Source organism: Petromyzon marinus, chromosome 62, assembly GCF_048934315.1.
Source record: "Petromyzon marinus isolate PM22_M1 ecotype Great Lakes invasive population chromosome 62, UKy_Petmar_22M1.pri1.0, whole genome shotgun sequence".
Classification (NCBI taxonomy): Eukaryota; Metazoa; Chordata; class Hyperoartia; order Petromyzontiformes; family Petromyzontidae; genus Petromyzon; species Petromyzon marinus.
Genome location: NC_133728.1, coordinates 11,684,431 through 11,696,466, shown reverse-complemented (window position 1 = coordinate 11,696,466; position 12,036 = coordinate 11,684,431). Strand labels below are relative to the sequence as shown.

The window sequence follows — 12,036 nt, the reverse complement described above, 5'->3', positions numbered from 1 at the left end:
GCCACTTCGCCGAGCCATGGTTTGTGATAGCCGTGAAGTGACTCCAGTTTGAGACGCACTGGCCTGTGATCGGCCACCGTGGCCCACACGGTTGCAGTCTGCGACAGCGCGGCGAGGTGTCCCGTGTGGCCCTGAGTGGCGCTTACTTTACTCCTCTCCATCCCCTGTGGGACGTCAGGCTGGGTGACGCAGAGCCTGCCAATGGCTCAGTGGCCGCGTGTAAAACCGCAAAGGCCCGCGAGTGGCAGAGAAGTGGCGAACGCACCAAAGGCGTGAACCGTCATCGCGTGTGCGGCAAATCCTCGGCGCGTCACCTCTCCCTTCCCACCTCCTGCACCCCCACCCCCACCAACCATCCCGACCAACCCCCCCCCCACCCCCGTCACTACCGCGCACGAGGCGGAGCGGTCAAGCGAGTTGGGGCGGATCGATGCCTCGGAAGGCTGTCGTCTCGCCGGCATTGTTCCCCTCCAGAATCAGATTTATCTTTTAAAATGTAAGTTTGGTGGCCGTGTGGCTCAGAGATCCAGCCAGGGGCGCAGCTATAAAGGTATGTGGGGCACTGTTAATACGACGCACAGGGGCCCAGTCAGCCACACGGGGGGCCCCAAAACAAGAAGAAAATAAAAATTAGCTGCGTTTTCCCATGGAACAAGGTCTATGATTAACGCATATGGCTATCACCGTATCAATAGAGCAGCATCAAGTTGCGCGATGCACCCCCTTTGAGGAAGTCCCATACCGAAATCAAGACGCACGATTACTTAATTGTAAGTATTGTCAGATACATGTTTCATTAATACTGTCAGTGAGATTGTCTTCCCCAAATCCCAATACACGGTGCAACACGTTATAGCCTACATATCATTGCATACGGATTAAACGCATCCGTAGCTATTTCAGTAAAAGTGAGTCGGGAGAGAGGGGGGCCCACAGTCGGATCTTGAAATCGCTCGTTGCGCCTCTGGAACCAGCCACGCTGTGATGATTTCATTGGCTTCTCATTCGGAGTGGAGAGATGGTCTCTACCCGGTCACCAATGACTTCATTTGTGCTATATTCGAGCTCTGAGACCCCACAAACACTGCGCATATATAATGCTATCTTTAATACAGTAAATATTAGATCAGTGTTGATGGTATAGAACGAACATCACTCCCAGTGGGAGAGCAGCAGTGAACCGTGCTGCCTCGTGGATGGGGGACGGTGGCCTCCACCATTGTAACCATCCTCACGGCACTCCCTCACCCCGTTCCCTCTCCTGCCCCTGCCCTAAAAACGCAAAGTGTTCCTGATCGTTGCAACATGCGTGAGTCGTAGGTCTGTCAGCCCAATCGCCCTTCCCTTCCCTTCCCCTGTGGGCACCTCGCCCCGGGTTTGTCGTCCGCGGAATATCTCTCTTTGCCTCGCCCTCCCATCGCGCGTGCTCTGTACTGGGCTCTTGTTCAATTAAAATCTAATCTCACATCACCGGATGCAAGAGTAAATCTTGCCATGGGCCCTGTTCATCCATACAATCCTTGTTGGCAAATCTAGCGCTGTAGAGTATTGCGCAAATCAATTAACCCCATTGTCAAACCCAAGAACCTATAACGTAATTCTAATAATTGCCATTCAACTATCCCAAGAATTGCCGCTGTCGCATCACCAACGTTTTAGAACAAAACAACCTTGTTTCCCCCCTTAAACATCGTAAACCTTCCTTCAGGAAAGTAATCCTAAGGCAGAAAACTAGTGCCGGGTACAACCACGTTTTTGCAAATGTGAGTTGTTACTTGGAAGACGTTACCAGTGTAGCGAAAGTTCAATTTTAAAGTGCAAGCTTATGGAGGGACTACAGTGTGGCGTTATCTTGGCATGGGCTGGGACTGTTGTTGGTTTTTTTTGCATTGCCTTTAGTGTTGAGAAATCGGGCTTATATACTTTATTTATTGATCATATTTAGTGACTTGCTCACATTTCTCTCTATTTTACACTCCAATCGTTTTTCTTATTTTGCCCCGGTTTGCAGTTGTAACTATTGCTCGCCCCGTGCCCCAAATGGACGTGTGTGTGTATGACAACAAGGAGCTTCACAGCTTATCGGATTCCTTCTGCTGCAGTCGAAACGAACATTTCGAGTTTTGTTCGCGTGCTTTAGTGTCACATCGAAACGCAACTGGTAGCAGCGAAATAAAAACATACATATAAAAAAGTGATTAATTTGTATCCATGATCAGCGAGGTCGCTTGACGTATCTGTGGCAACCACAGAAGGGAAATTCCCGCTGCAATTTGCCCGCAGTGTTTTCCCGGCACCGTGTGGGGATGACGACGACGACGATGATGATGATGGCGGTGATGCAATGAGACTCGGCGAACCCAAGTGAGTGACGCAGGCGGATGAATGCAGAGCCCCCCCCCCCCCTCCGGGCGCCACACCTCCTGGGGAGTGATCCTGCGATTCAAATGTGCCCCGATGTAAATCCTTAGTGATAGTTGCTTAAGGAGGGGGTGGGGGTTAAAATGACGCTCACCGGTACGGGAGTGGTCATTCAAAGCGCGTGCGCATTTCTGTTCACGTGCGCACGAGTGCGTGTGCGCACGTGAGTCAGAGCCACGCCACCCCAACCCCGCCTCGTGTGCCGTGCCGGCCTTCATCGGTGATGCTCGTTAAAAGCATTTGCCCCGATAGTCTGTGAAGGCTATATACTGGCGGGGGCTTTGGGGGGGGGGGTCTTTATCTTTGTTTGTCACAGCCGTTCCCTGTTCAACTTGGGGGTGTGACGGGAATGGTCGCTGCCCCCCTACACTATTTAATATCCTGGGCCGCGTAGTTCGAGAAGCTTTACATGGCTGTACCGGAGAAATTTCCCTCTGGTACGGATACAATGGGACAACTGAGCGATGCCCGGGTGCTGTCAAGGGATAGCTCCCTATTGGTCAACCATGTTATGTATTCTGATGATCTGGTGATTACTTCTCACTGTGAGATCGAGTTGAAGGAAAGTGGAGGGTGCCACGAAGAGATGGGGGTCATATCATCAGACCTATCAAAATAAAGCACCTGCCTGGGTGTGGGTATTTTGTATCATCGAATGCTCCCCATTAATGATGGGACAGTTGTGGAGAGAGTGGAGAAGTTTCTGTACCTGGGAATTTGTACTTATGGCTACTTATAACTTCGGTTTTGCAGTGGAGGTCTCACTCCGAATCAGTCCAACGGCAGCATTGTCACAGCAGCCCTTTTGCCCACTTCAGCAATTGTTTATTGTTGTGGTTGCCCCACCTGATGACAGACGCTTGTGTTTCGCCCGAAGCGTCGTGATTTAATTAATTTTAATTTTATACCTACGTGACTTTACCGAAAGAACCAAAGAGTACGGAATCATCTTTTCATCAGCTGCGTAACGCTGCGTGAAAGCTGCGTGGTCTATTGCTCCGTACGAGGCTCGGGATCTTCTAGGCCACAGTTGTGCTTGCAAAACATGGAGCCTTTCAAATGAACATGTGCGCCGGTTTGAAACATTCAGGCTGGCCTGTCTATGATCCATCCTGGTTTTAACCAGACTGGATTATGTGAGTAACTCACACATCGATCTTGATTTGAAGCTTTCGTGACTGCAGGAATCCATACTCTTTGGTTCTTTCGGTAAAGTCATCACGAAGTTAGAAATAAAATAAAACAAATCACGACGTTTCGATCGAAACACAAGCGATCGAAACGTCGTGATTTGTTTTATTTTCTTTTACTTCTAACTACGTGACTTAACTCGCACATCCTGGGCAGATCTGGACTCAATATTCAATTAGTGAGCCGCTTCGGCAGGGCAGGCTGCGTTGGCTGTTTGATGTAGCCTGTACACCCAGCCACCGCATGCCCACTGGCTAGAGGAGAGATGGACTGATGGAGTACAGAATAATGTGGAGCTGATTGGACTCGCCGATGACTGATACCATCGGTGGCAGGATCGGCTTGTGTGGAGGTCGGGAGGTCAAACGACGCTGCTGGCCAGGAGGAGCGACACTCACAATAACGAGCGTAGCGCCAAGTGCCAATCGGGAGCACAGGTGGTGGCATCTGTCAGTCATCTCGGTCATCTCAGTCAGTCAACCCACAGGACCTGGTGTCTACATTATGAAATCCTGCTGGCGAGCCTTGGACGCTTCACGTGATAGCCTCAAAGTGCACCTAGCCTGGCACGAACGCCGTGGTGACGTCACTACCACGTGGTGGTGAGCGGCGGCTATTGTTGTTGTGTGCACTTGTGTGTGTGTATGTGTGTGAATGTGTGTGGCTGCTTTGGGTACGCGGTCCAGACCTCCCCAGAGACCCTGGCTGACAGAGGAGGTGTTCTGGATGGTTGAGAAAAAGCGACAGGCCCACTGCCATCGGCTACAGAATCCCACGTCAGAGAATGAGGAGGCTTACCGCAGCCTTCGCTCGGAGGTTCGGAGAGCCGTGAGGCGCTGCAAGGATGGGTGGTGGTCGCGGGTTGCTGAGGAGATGGAGTCTGCCTCAGTGGCCCGTGATCACAAATCTCTATTTAACTCCATCAAAAAAGTAACCTGCAGCGCCACACCTATTACCATCATTAGGGGAAAAAAACGGTGATCCAATCTCCGACCCCCAGGAACAGGTTTGCAGATTTGCTGAGCATTTCTGTGAGGTCCTGGGGGAGGGAAAATCCCACAGCCAGGAAAACATCGTGGCACAAAGTGAGGATGACCCTGCTAAGGCTGCGGTGCCTCAAATATTGGAAGAAGTCACCCCCTGTGAGTGGCTGGCTGAGGTGCCATCTGTTGAGGAAGTACTGAAGGCGATCCGGAATCTGAGACCAGGAAAGGCAGCGGGCAGAGATGATCTCCCAAGCGAAATGCTGAGGGAGGGTGGCGTTTGTGCACAGACTGCCCTATATGACATCATAACAACAGTCTGCACCACTGGACGGGTTCCACAGGATTGGAGGGATGCCCTGGTGGTCCCCCTTTTTAAGAAGGGGGACCGCACAGACTGTAACAACTACAGGGGCATCTCACTCCTCAGTGTGCCGGGAAAGGTCCTGGCAAAAATTATTCAGCATCGCCTTGCCAGGCACGCTGAGGAGAGGCTTGCGGAGCCCCAATGCGGTTTCAGGATAGGGCGGTCCTGCACAGATGCCATATTTTCTGTCCGTCTGCTACAGCAGAGGTGTAGGGAATTCCAACAAGACCAACATCTCTGCTTTATTTACCTGGTCAAGGCCTATGATACCATCAGTAGGCCTGGGCTCTGGGTCGTTCTTCGTGCTTTTGGAGTACCTGACCCTCTGTTCACGATCATTAAGGACCTTCATGATGGTGAGCGGGCCCGGGTAAAACTACGTGGCCGGGAGTCAGAGCCATTCCCTGTACACCTTGGGGTGCGACAGGGATGTCCTCTGGCTCCCACATTATTTAACATCTATTTTGACCACGTAGTTCGTGAAGCCTTCAATAGCTGTACCGGGGGAATCTCCATATGGTACAGATACAATGGGAGGCTGATCGATGCCCGGGTGCGGTCAAGGGATGGCTCCCTATTGCTCAACCACGTTATGTATGCTGATGATTTGGTAATAGCTGCTCAGTCAGAGGAGGAGTTGGAGACGCTGCTGCTGAGACTGGAGCGTGCCACTAAGAGGTGGGGCCTTACCATCAGCCCCACCAAAACTAAGCACCTGCCTGGGTATTTTGTACCATCGGACACTCCACCCCCACAACTCCAGATCGGTGATGGGGCAGTTGTGGAGAGAGTGGAGAGTTTCCCATACATGGGAAGTGTGCTTATGACTGGCTCCAGTTTAACAGCAGTGGTCTCACTCCGAATCAGTCGAGCGGCAATATCTTTTCATCGGTTGCGTAACGCTGTGTGGAAGCTACCTGGTATGTCGCTCCGCACTAAGCTTCAGGTCTTCTCGGCCACGGTCATTCCCTCCCTTCTCTACGCTTGCGAAACGTGGACCCCCCTAATGGAACATCTTCGCCGGTTAGAAACATTTAGGCTGGCCTGCCTACGATCCATCCTGGGTTTAACCAGACTGGATTGTGTGAGGAGCTCACAAATCCTTGAAAGATCTGGGCAGGGTCCCATCGGTGAGCTCCTCCGGCGGGCAAGGCTGCGATGGCTGGGTCATGTAGCCCGCATGCCCAGCCACCGCATGCCGAAACAGCTTTTGTTCGGCCGGATTGAGGGGGCAAAGCGGGCGCGGCACGGGCTAGAGAAGAGATGGAGTGATGTGGTACAGGAGGACGTGGAGCTGAGTGGACTTGCCGATGACTGGTACCAGCGGTGTCAAGATCGGCCTCTGTGGAGGAGGCTCGTGAAGGATGCTTCTGGGCAGTTGGAGGTAGTCGCCCTCCAACAACAACGGAGGGCGGAGGAGCGACGCTCACAACAACGAGCGGATCGCCGGGTGGCTAAAGCACAGCAGATTGGCACAGTAGGGGGCACAGGTGGTGCATCAGCCAGTCATCTCAGTCAGTCGACCCGTGGCACCTGGGTCTGCCCCGTGACCTCCTGCCAGCGGGCGTTCGACACTTCACGTGGCCTCAGGGTGCACATAGCCTGGCACAAGCGTCGTGGTGACGTCACCGCCACTTAGTGGCGAATGGCGGTTGTTGTTGTGTGTATGGACAGCAGTGGGGAGTGGTAGTGTAGCGGTTAGCGGCGCTGCACTACGAACCTGGCGACCCGGGTTCAATTCCCGCTTACGGCAGTAACGATTATCTGAACCGGTGCTGGGCCTCCCCTAGGTCGACTCAGCCTCAAATTAGTATTTGGTGCGGTGTGTAAACATCGCCGCTAGGGAGACAAAGGCGGCCGGGCGTGGTGCTGACCACCCACTCTCTCGCGTGCTGTACCGGGCGTTCTAGGTGCTCGCTAACAGCACTTGCCCTAAGAAGTCTGTTAAGGCTACACGGGGGACCTTTGTTTACGTGAGCGTGTGCCTGTTTGGGGTTTCTATGTTCTCGCTCCGGGTTCTGCCGTCGCTAAACACAATGTACAGTGTGTTCCTGAAAAGCAACACCGCGTTATGGAAAAGCGTTTGGTAAAGCACCGTCCACGCTAACACTGCGACGTCTAGAAAAGGTGGTTCTTAACCTTTACCGCAGCCTGTACTCAATCGTAAAAAAATTACAATGTTAATAAACACATAAGGGTTTGATGAAACAAAGTAAGTTGATATTCTTGGTTCTTTCGGTAAAGTCATGTAGAAGGGAAACGAGCAATCATCACGTGAGAATTGTATTGTTTTATATTTTTATTAGTTTGTTTCCCTTCTACGTGATTTTACCGAAAGAACAAAGAATATTAATCCCTGCAGTCACGAAAGCTTGAAATAAAAAAAAGTAAGTTGAGGTTACTTACGTGCCCGCGCTTAATATGTGTTTTCAATAATTTACATTCTAAAAAAAATTTGGCCACGTCTCGCTACCCCCCAGAAAAAGGGCATCTCGTCCCCACAGGGGGTGCGTGCCCCCCAGGGGGTGCGTGCCCCCCAAGGGGTGCGTGCCCCCCAGGGGGTGCGTGCCCCCCAGGGGGTGCGTGCCCCCCAGGGGGTGTGTGCCCCCAAGGTTAAGAACCACTGAGTCTAGAAGCATCCAGCAGCATCCCAATGCCTTGTGCGATGATGCTACGCCGAGGCAGCCGTACGGCCGCATGGGTTTCCTCCGGCTTCTTTGGTTTGCTCCCATAGCACACAATTAAACTGGTTTGGGCCAAACTCTCCAAATTATCCATAATATAGGGGTTTTTTTTGGGGGGGGGGGGTTAGATCGCGTAAATATAAATGTGTCGTTAAACCCGCCACCACCCGACACAGCCAAATCTTGAGGTTTGTCGCGTGAACAAAATGTGCAAATTCGTTTCCTCCAATTCACTTGATTGGGATCACACAACGCAGCAACATCGCCCCGTGAAAGGATTTGGACTCGGCGAGGTTTTTCCTGGGTAAAATGCGTAAAAATATTAACAATAATGATGATACTGATCATTCTAGGTATTGCTGCTGCAAATGATACAATTCAACTCGTAACACTGCACAGGAGTGAGGATGACTGAGAGAGAGAGGACGACTCAGAGAGAGAGAGAGGACTCAGAGAGCGAGAGAGTGAGAGAGAACGAATCAGAGACGCCAGCAGAAGGAGGAACCACAAACGAGCGGGAATGCAGCAGCATCCACGCAGTAAGGAGCCGGCGAAAAATATTTCCCCCCAAGCTCTGCGGTCCTCTGTATATGACGGTGCCTATTATACACGTGGGAGGAAACGATGGCGCTCAGAGAACACCAATGCGTGCGAGAGGGCCACACTATACAGGGTCCGATTAAGGTTAAGAGAGGCTAATCGGAGGGAAGGTCAAAATACCAAGGCCGTAATTATAATATATATTGGGGGGGACACATCCCCCCCAATAATCAAATATGCTCAAAATGCCCCCCCCCCCAATATATTTCTAAAAACATATTAAAAAAAATAAAAATTGCGATGCTATGTACAGAAAAACAACAATTTGCTAGACCTTGGTCACAATATCTAAACTTCTCTTCATATAACAATGCATAGATTTCTGTTAATATTATTGTGGTTATGGTTGTACTTTATTAATCCCTCATCTCTGCCATTACATACAATGAAACAAGAAAAGGTAAAAAATAAAAAAACAGTAATGTAATACAATACACTATTATACATTATTGTAAAAAAGTCCATCCCATGTGTTAGTGAAAGATTTTTTTCTGGGGGGGGGACCCCAGACCCCCTGGAATATTTAGTCCCCCCAATGTTGACTCCATGGCTACGCCTTGCATAATACGCATGCATTAAACATTTTTATGAAGTCATAAAAGGTGTGCATTTATCTATTTACCTATTATATAATTCACGATCGTATTCGACTCTAGGGAAAATCATCAACCATGAAATCGCTCGCTGCACTCTTTTCTTCAAACAAATAAAAACAATGCTGTAGCTTTGGCGAAGTCATCAACGAGGTCCATCGTAATTCGAAGACGGAACATTCCCGATGGCCGCGCTGCCGTCGCTCAGCTGTTACTTCCGTGTGAAATGTAAACAATTTTTTTAAAACTAAACTATATATATTTTTATTGTTACCAGGCAAGGCCCCCACTGAGATACATACTGTAGCTCTTTATCAGAAGCGACACTGACTATCACAAATGATAGCTCAACGAAGTGGCGTGATAATCATCATCATCATCACGTGCAAATGCATTGCAGCCAAAGACTCTAAACGCGTGGTGATGTTGAGTGCTTAATGTGGAGGGAAAACCGGAGAAAGAGATAACACGAAAACTTCAAATATACAGCAAGCGTCAGGGTCGGAATCGAGGGCTTAAAGGAGGACCTACACATATGAGGGCCTTATTACCCTATACATGGGTTAAAGTGGCCCTGACCCCCATCCCGTAAACATTGGAAAAGTAGAAGTCCACACTTGTTGCTGTCCCGCCTTTTCCTGGCGAGCCACGGTGGCGAGATGTTGTGTCCCTTGCCTGGTACACAGGAGATTGTGGATTCGATCCCTCCCATCACGCCTGCTATATATTTGGAGTTTGCATGAATCTCTCTCTCCATCGTCGCGTGGATTTTTCTCCGAGGCCTGCGGTTTTCCACTCCACATTTAGAGTATTTGGCTGAAAAACATTTCCACTTGATAAGCCACTTTCATAGGGTTATCATTTGTGGCCAGGTCGCTTCTGAAAAAGAGCTGTATAGTTCAGTGGGCCTTAACTGGTCAAATATTTTGTATTTTGTCTAGTTTTTCCTCTACATCAACAGGGATTGAGGTGGAACAGATGGAGATTAGTTCACACTTGCTATTCTGCCTTCTCCCGCTGAGCCAGGGTATGTCGAGTTTCACACAGACGTGTGTGTGTGAAGATCGACCAAACCCTCGCTGCTACATCGTTTGCTGTCCTCCCCCAACACCTGCGATGAGCACGGGTGGCTACGGACCGTGCGAAAAAAGTTCAACACACACCATGAGTGCAGTGGCGGTGGTGATTCAACTGTGGCAGGTAATAATTTCTTCACAACCAAAATACAAATACCAAAAATGTGGCAAAATAATCAAGCACACAATATTCTGCGTCCCGCCAACAGCTATAAACAGGTATTTTCTTTTTTTTACACATCCCATCAGCTACACGGCCTTCTGGGAGAATGCGGATAGTGAGATGTTGATTACCTCGCCTGGTGTACAGGAGATTGTGAATTCGACCCTGACGTCTGCTGTTGTATATTTGTAATTGGTGGTGTCTCTCTCTCTCTCCCCGTGGTCGCGTGGATTTTTCTCCAGAATCCTCTCCGGGTTTTCCCCTCGACATTTCGAAACAACGTCACCACGCGCTTAGAGTATTTGGCTGCTCGAAATTTCCACGTGATGGTGATGATGAGAAGCCGCTAACTTCGTTGAGCGATCATTCGTGATAGCCAGGTCGCGTCTGACAAAAATAGTTTCTGTATAGCTCAGTGGGGCCGCTCTTACCTAGTAAAATAAAAAAAAATAGTTAGATTGTGGTGGTACGCAGTCTGATATATTGTATCTCTCTCTGTGGAGTTGAAGAGCAAACCCCCCTCCACTGACCCCAAATAGCTCTGTGTGAGCCCCACCAAAACCCCCCTACAGCCCCCACGAGCCCCCCCCCCGAACCCCCCCTACACTTTGCTTGCGCCGAGCGCTCTGAGACCGCGTGGCTGCCTCCGCGAGGAGCGGGCGCGGCTCGCCACCTCCATTGTGATCCCACTCCACCCGAGTGTGTGAGTGTGTACACGTGTGTGTACACGTGTGTGTACACGTGTGTGTGAGTGTGTGTGTGTACACGTGTGTGTGAGTGTGTGTGTGTGTGTACACGTGTGTGTGAGTGTGTGTGTGTACACGTGTGTGTGAGTGTGTGTGTGTGTACACGCGTGTGTGAGTGTGTACACGTGTGTGTGAGTGTGTGTGTGTGTGCACGTGTGTGTGAGTGTGTGTGTGTGCACGTGTGTACGTGTGTGAGTGTGTGTGTGTACAGGTGTGTGTGTACGTGTGTATTTGCGCACGTGTGTATTTGCGCACGTGTGTATTTGCGCACGTGTGTATTTGCGCACGTGTGTATTTGCGCACGTGTGTATTTGCGCACGTGTGTATTTGCGCACGTGTGTATTTGCGCACGTGTGTATTTGCGCACGTGTGTATTTGCGCACGTGTGTATTTGCGCACGTGTGTATTTGCGCACGTGTGTATTTGCGCACGTGTGTATTTGCGCACGTGTGTATTTGCGCACGTGTGTATTTGCGCACGTGTGTATTTGCGCACGTGTGTATTTGCGCACGTGTGTATTTGCGCACGTGTGTATTTGCGCACGTGTGTATTTGCGCACGTGTGTGTGGGGAGTGGTAGTGTAGCGGTTAGCGCTATGCTGCGCAACCAACCTGGCGACCCGGGTTTGAGTCCCGCTCACGGCCAACACCAGTGACGATTATCTGAACCGTTCCTGGGCCTCCCCTAGGTCGACTCAGCCTCAAATGAGTAGCGTTGGCCCCCCACCCCCTCGTGTGCTTCCGGCTTTCATAGGTGCTGCTCGCTAACAGCACTTGCCCCAATAGTCTGTTACAAGCTATAAGGGGGATCTTTGTTTGTGTGGGGGGGGGGGGGGGTGTTTGGGCGGTCCGACACCCTATGTAAGCCGTGGGGTGCCGCTCAGCGCCGTGTTCCGTCTCTCTTCTCATTCCTCGCCACACTCCCCTCGGAGCTCACCTCCACACACAGGTGAGTGAGTGTTGTGAGTGAGTGAGTGTTGTGAGTGAGTGGTGTGTTGTGAGTGAGTTGTGAGTGTTGTGAGTGAGTGTTGTGAGTGAGTGTTGTGAGTGGTGTGAGTGAGTGGTGTGAGTGTTGTGAGTGAGTGAATGTTGTGAGTGTTGTGAGTGGTGTGAGTGAGTGGTGTGAGTGTTGTGAGTGAGTGGTGTGAGTGAGTGTTGTGTGAGTGGTGTGAATGTTGTGAGTGAGTGAGTGTTGTGAGTGAGTGGTGTGAGT

The 12,036-nt window shown here is 50.5% G+C and overlaps 1 protein-coding gene across 5 annotated transcripts in view; it reads left to right on the top strand.

Annotated features, from left to right (window-relative positions):
• Window positions 1-373: 373 nt before the first annotated feature.
• CNFN (cornifelin) overlaps window positions 374-12,036 on the top strand; it is a 35,215-nt gene continuing 23,552 nt past the window's right edge. Inside the window, exons 1-3 of one of the 5 annotated variants that reach the window (XM_032977219.2) lie at window positions 374-550; window positions 2,284-2,364; window positions 9,903-10,039. In XM_032977219.2, the coding sequence (XP_032833110.1) occupies window positions 2,345-2,364; window positions 9,903-10,039 (157 nt within the window). In that variant the 5' untranslated portion in view covers window positions 374-550; window positions 2,284-2,344. The other 4 variants (XM_032977221.2, XM_032977197.2, XM_032977222.2 and 1 more) reach the window with 4 other exon arrangements.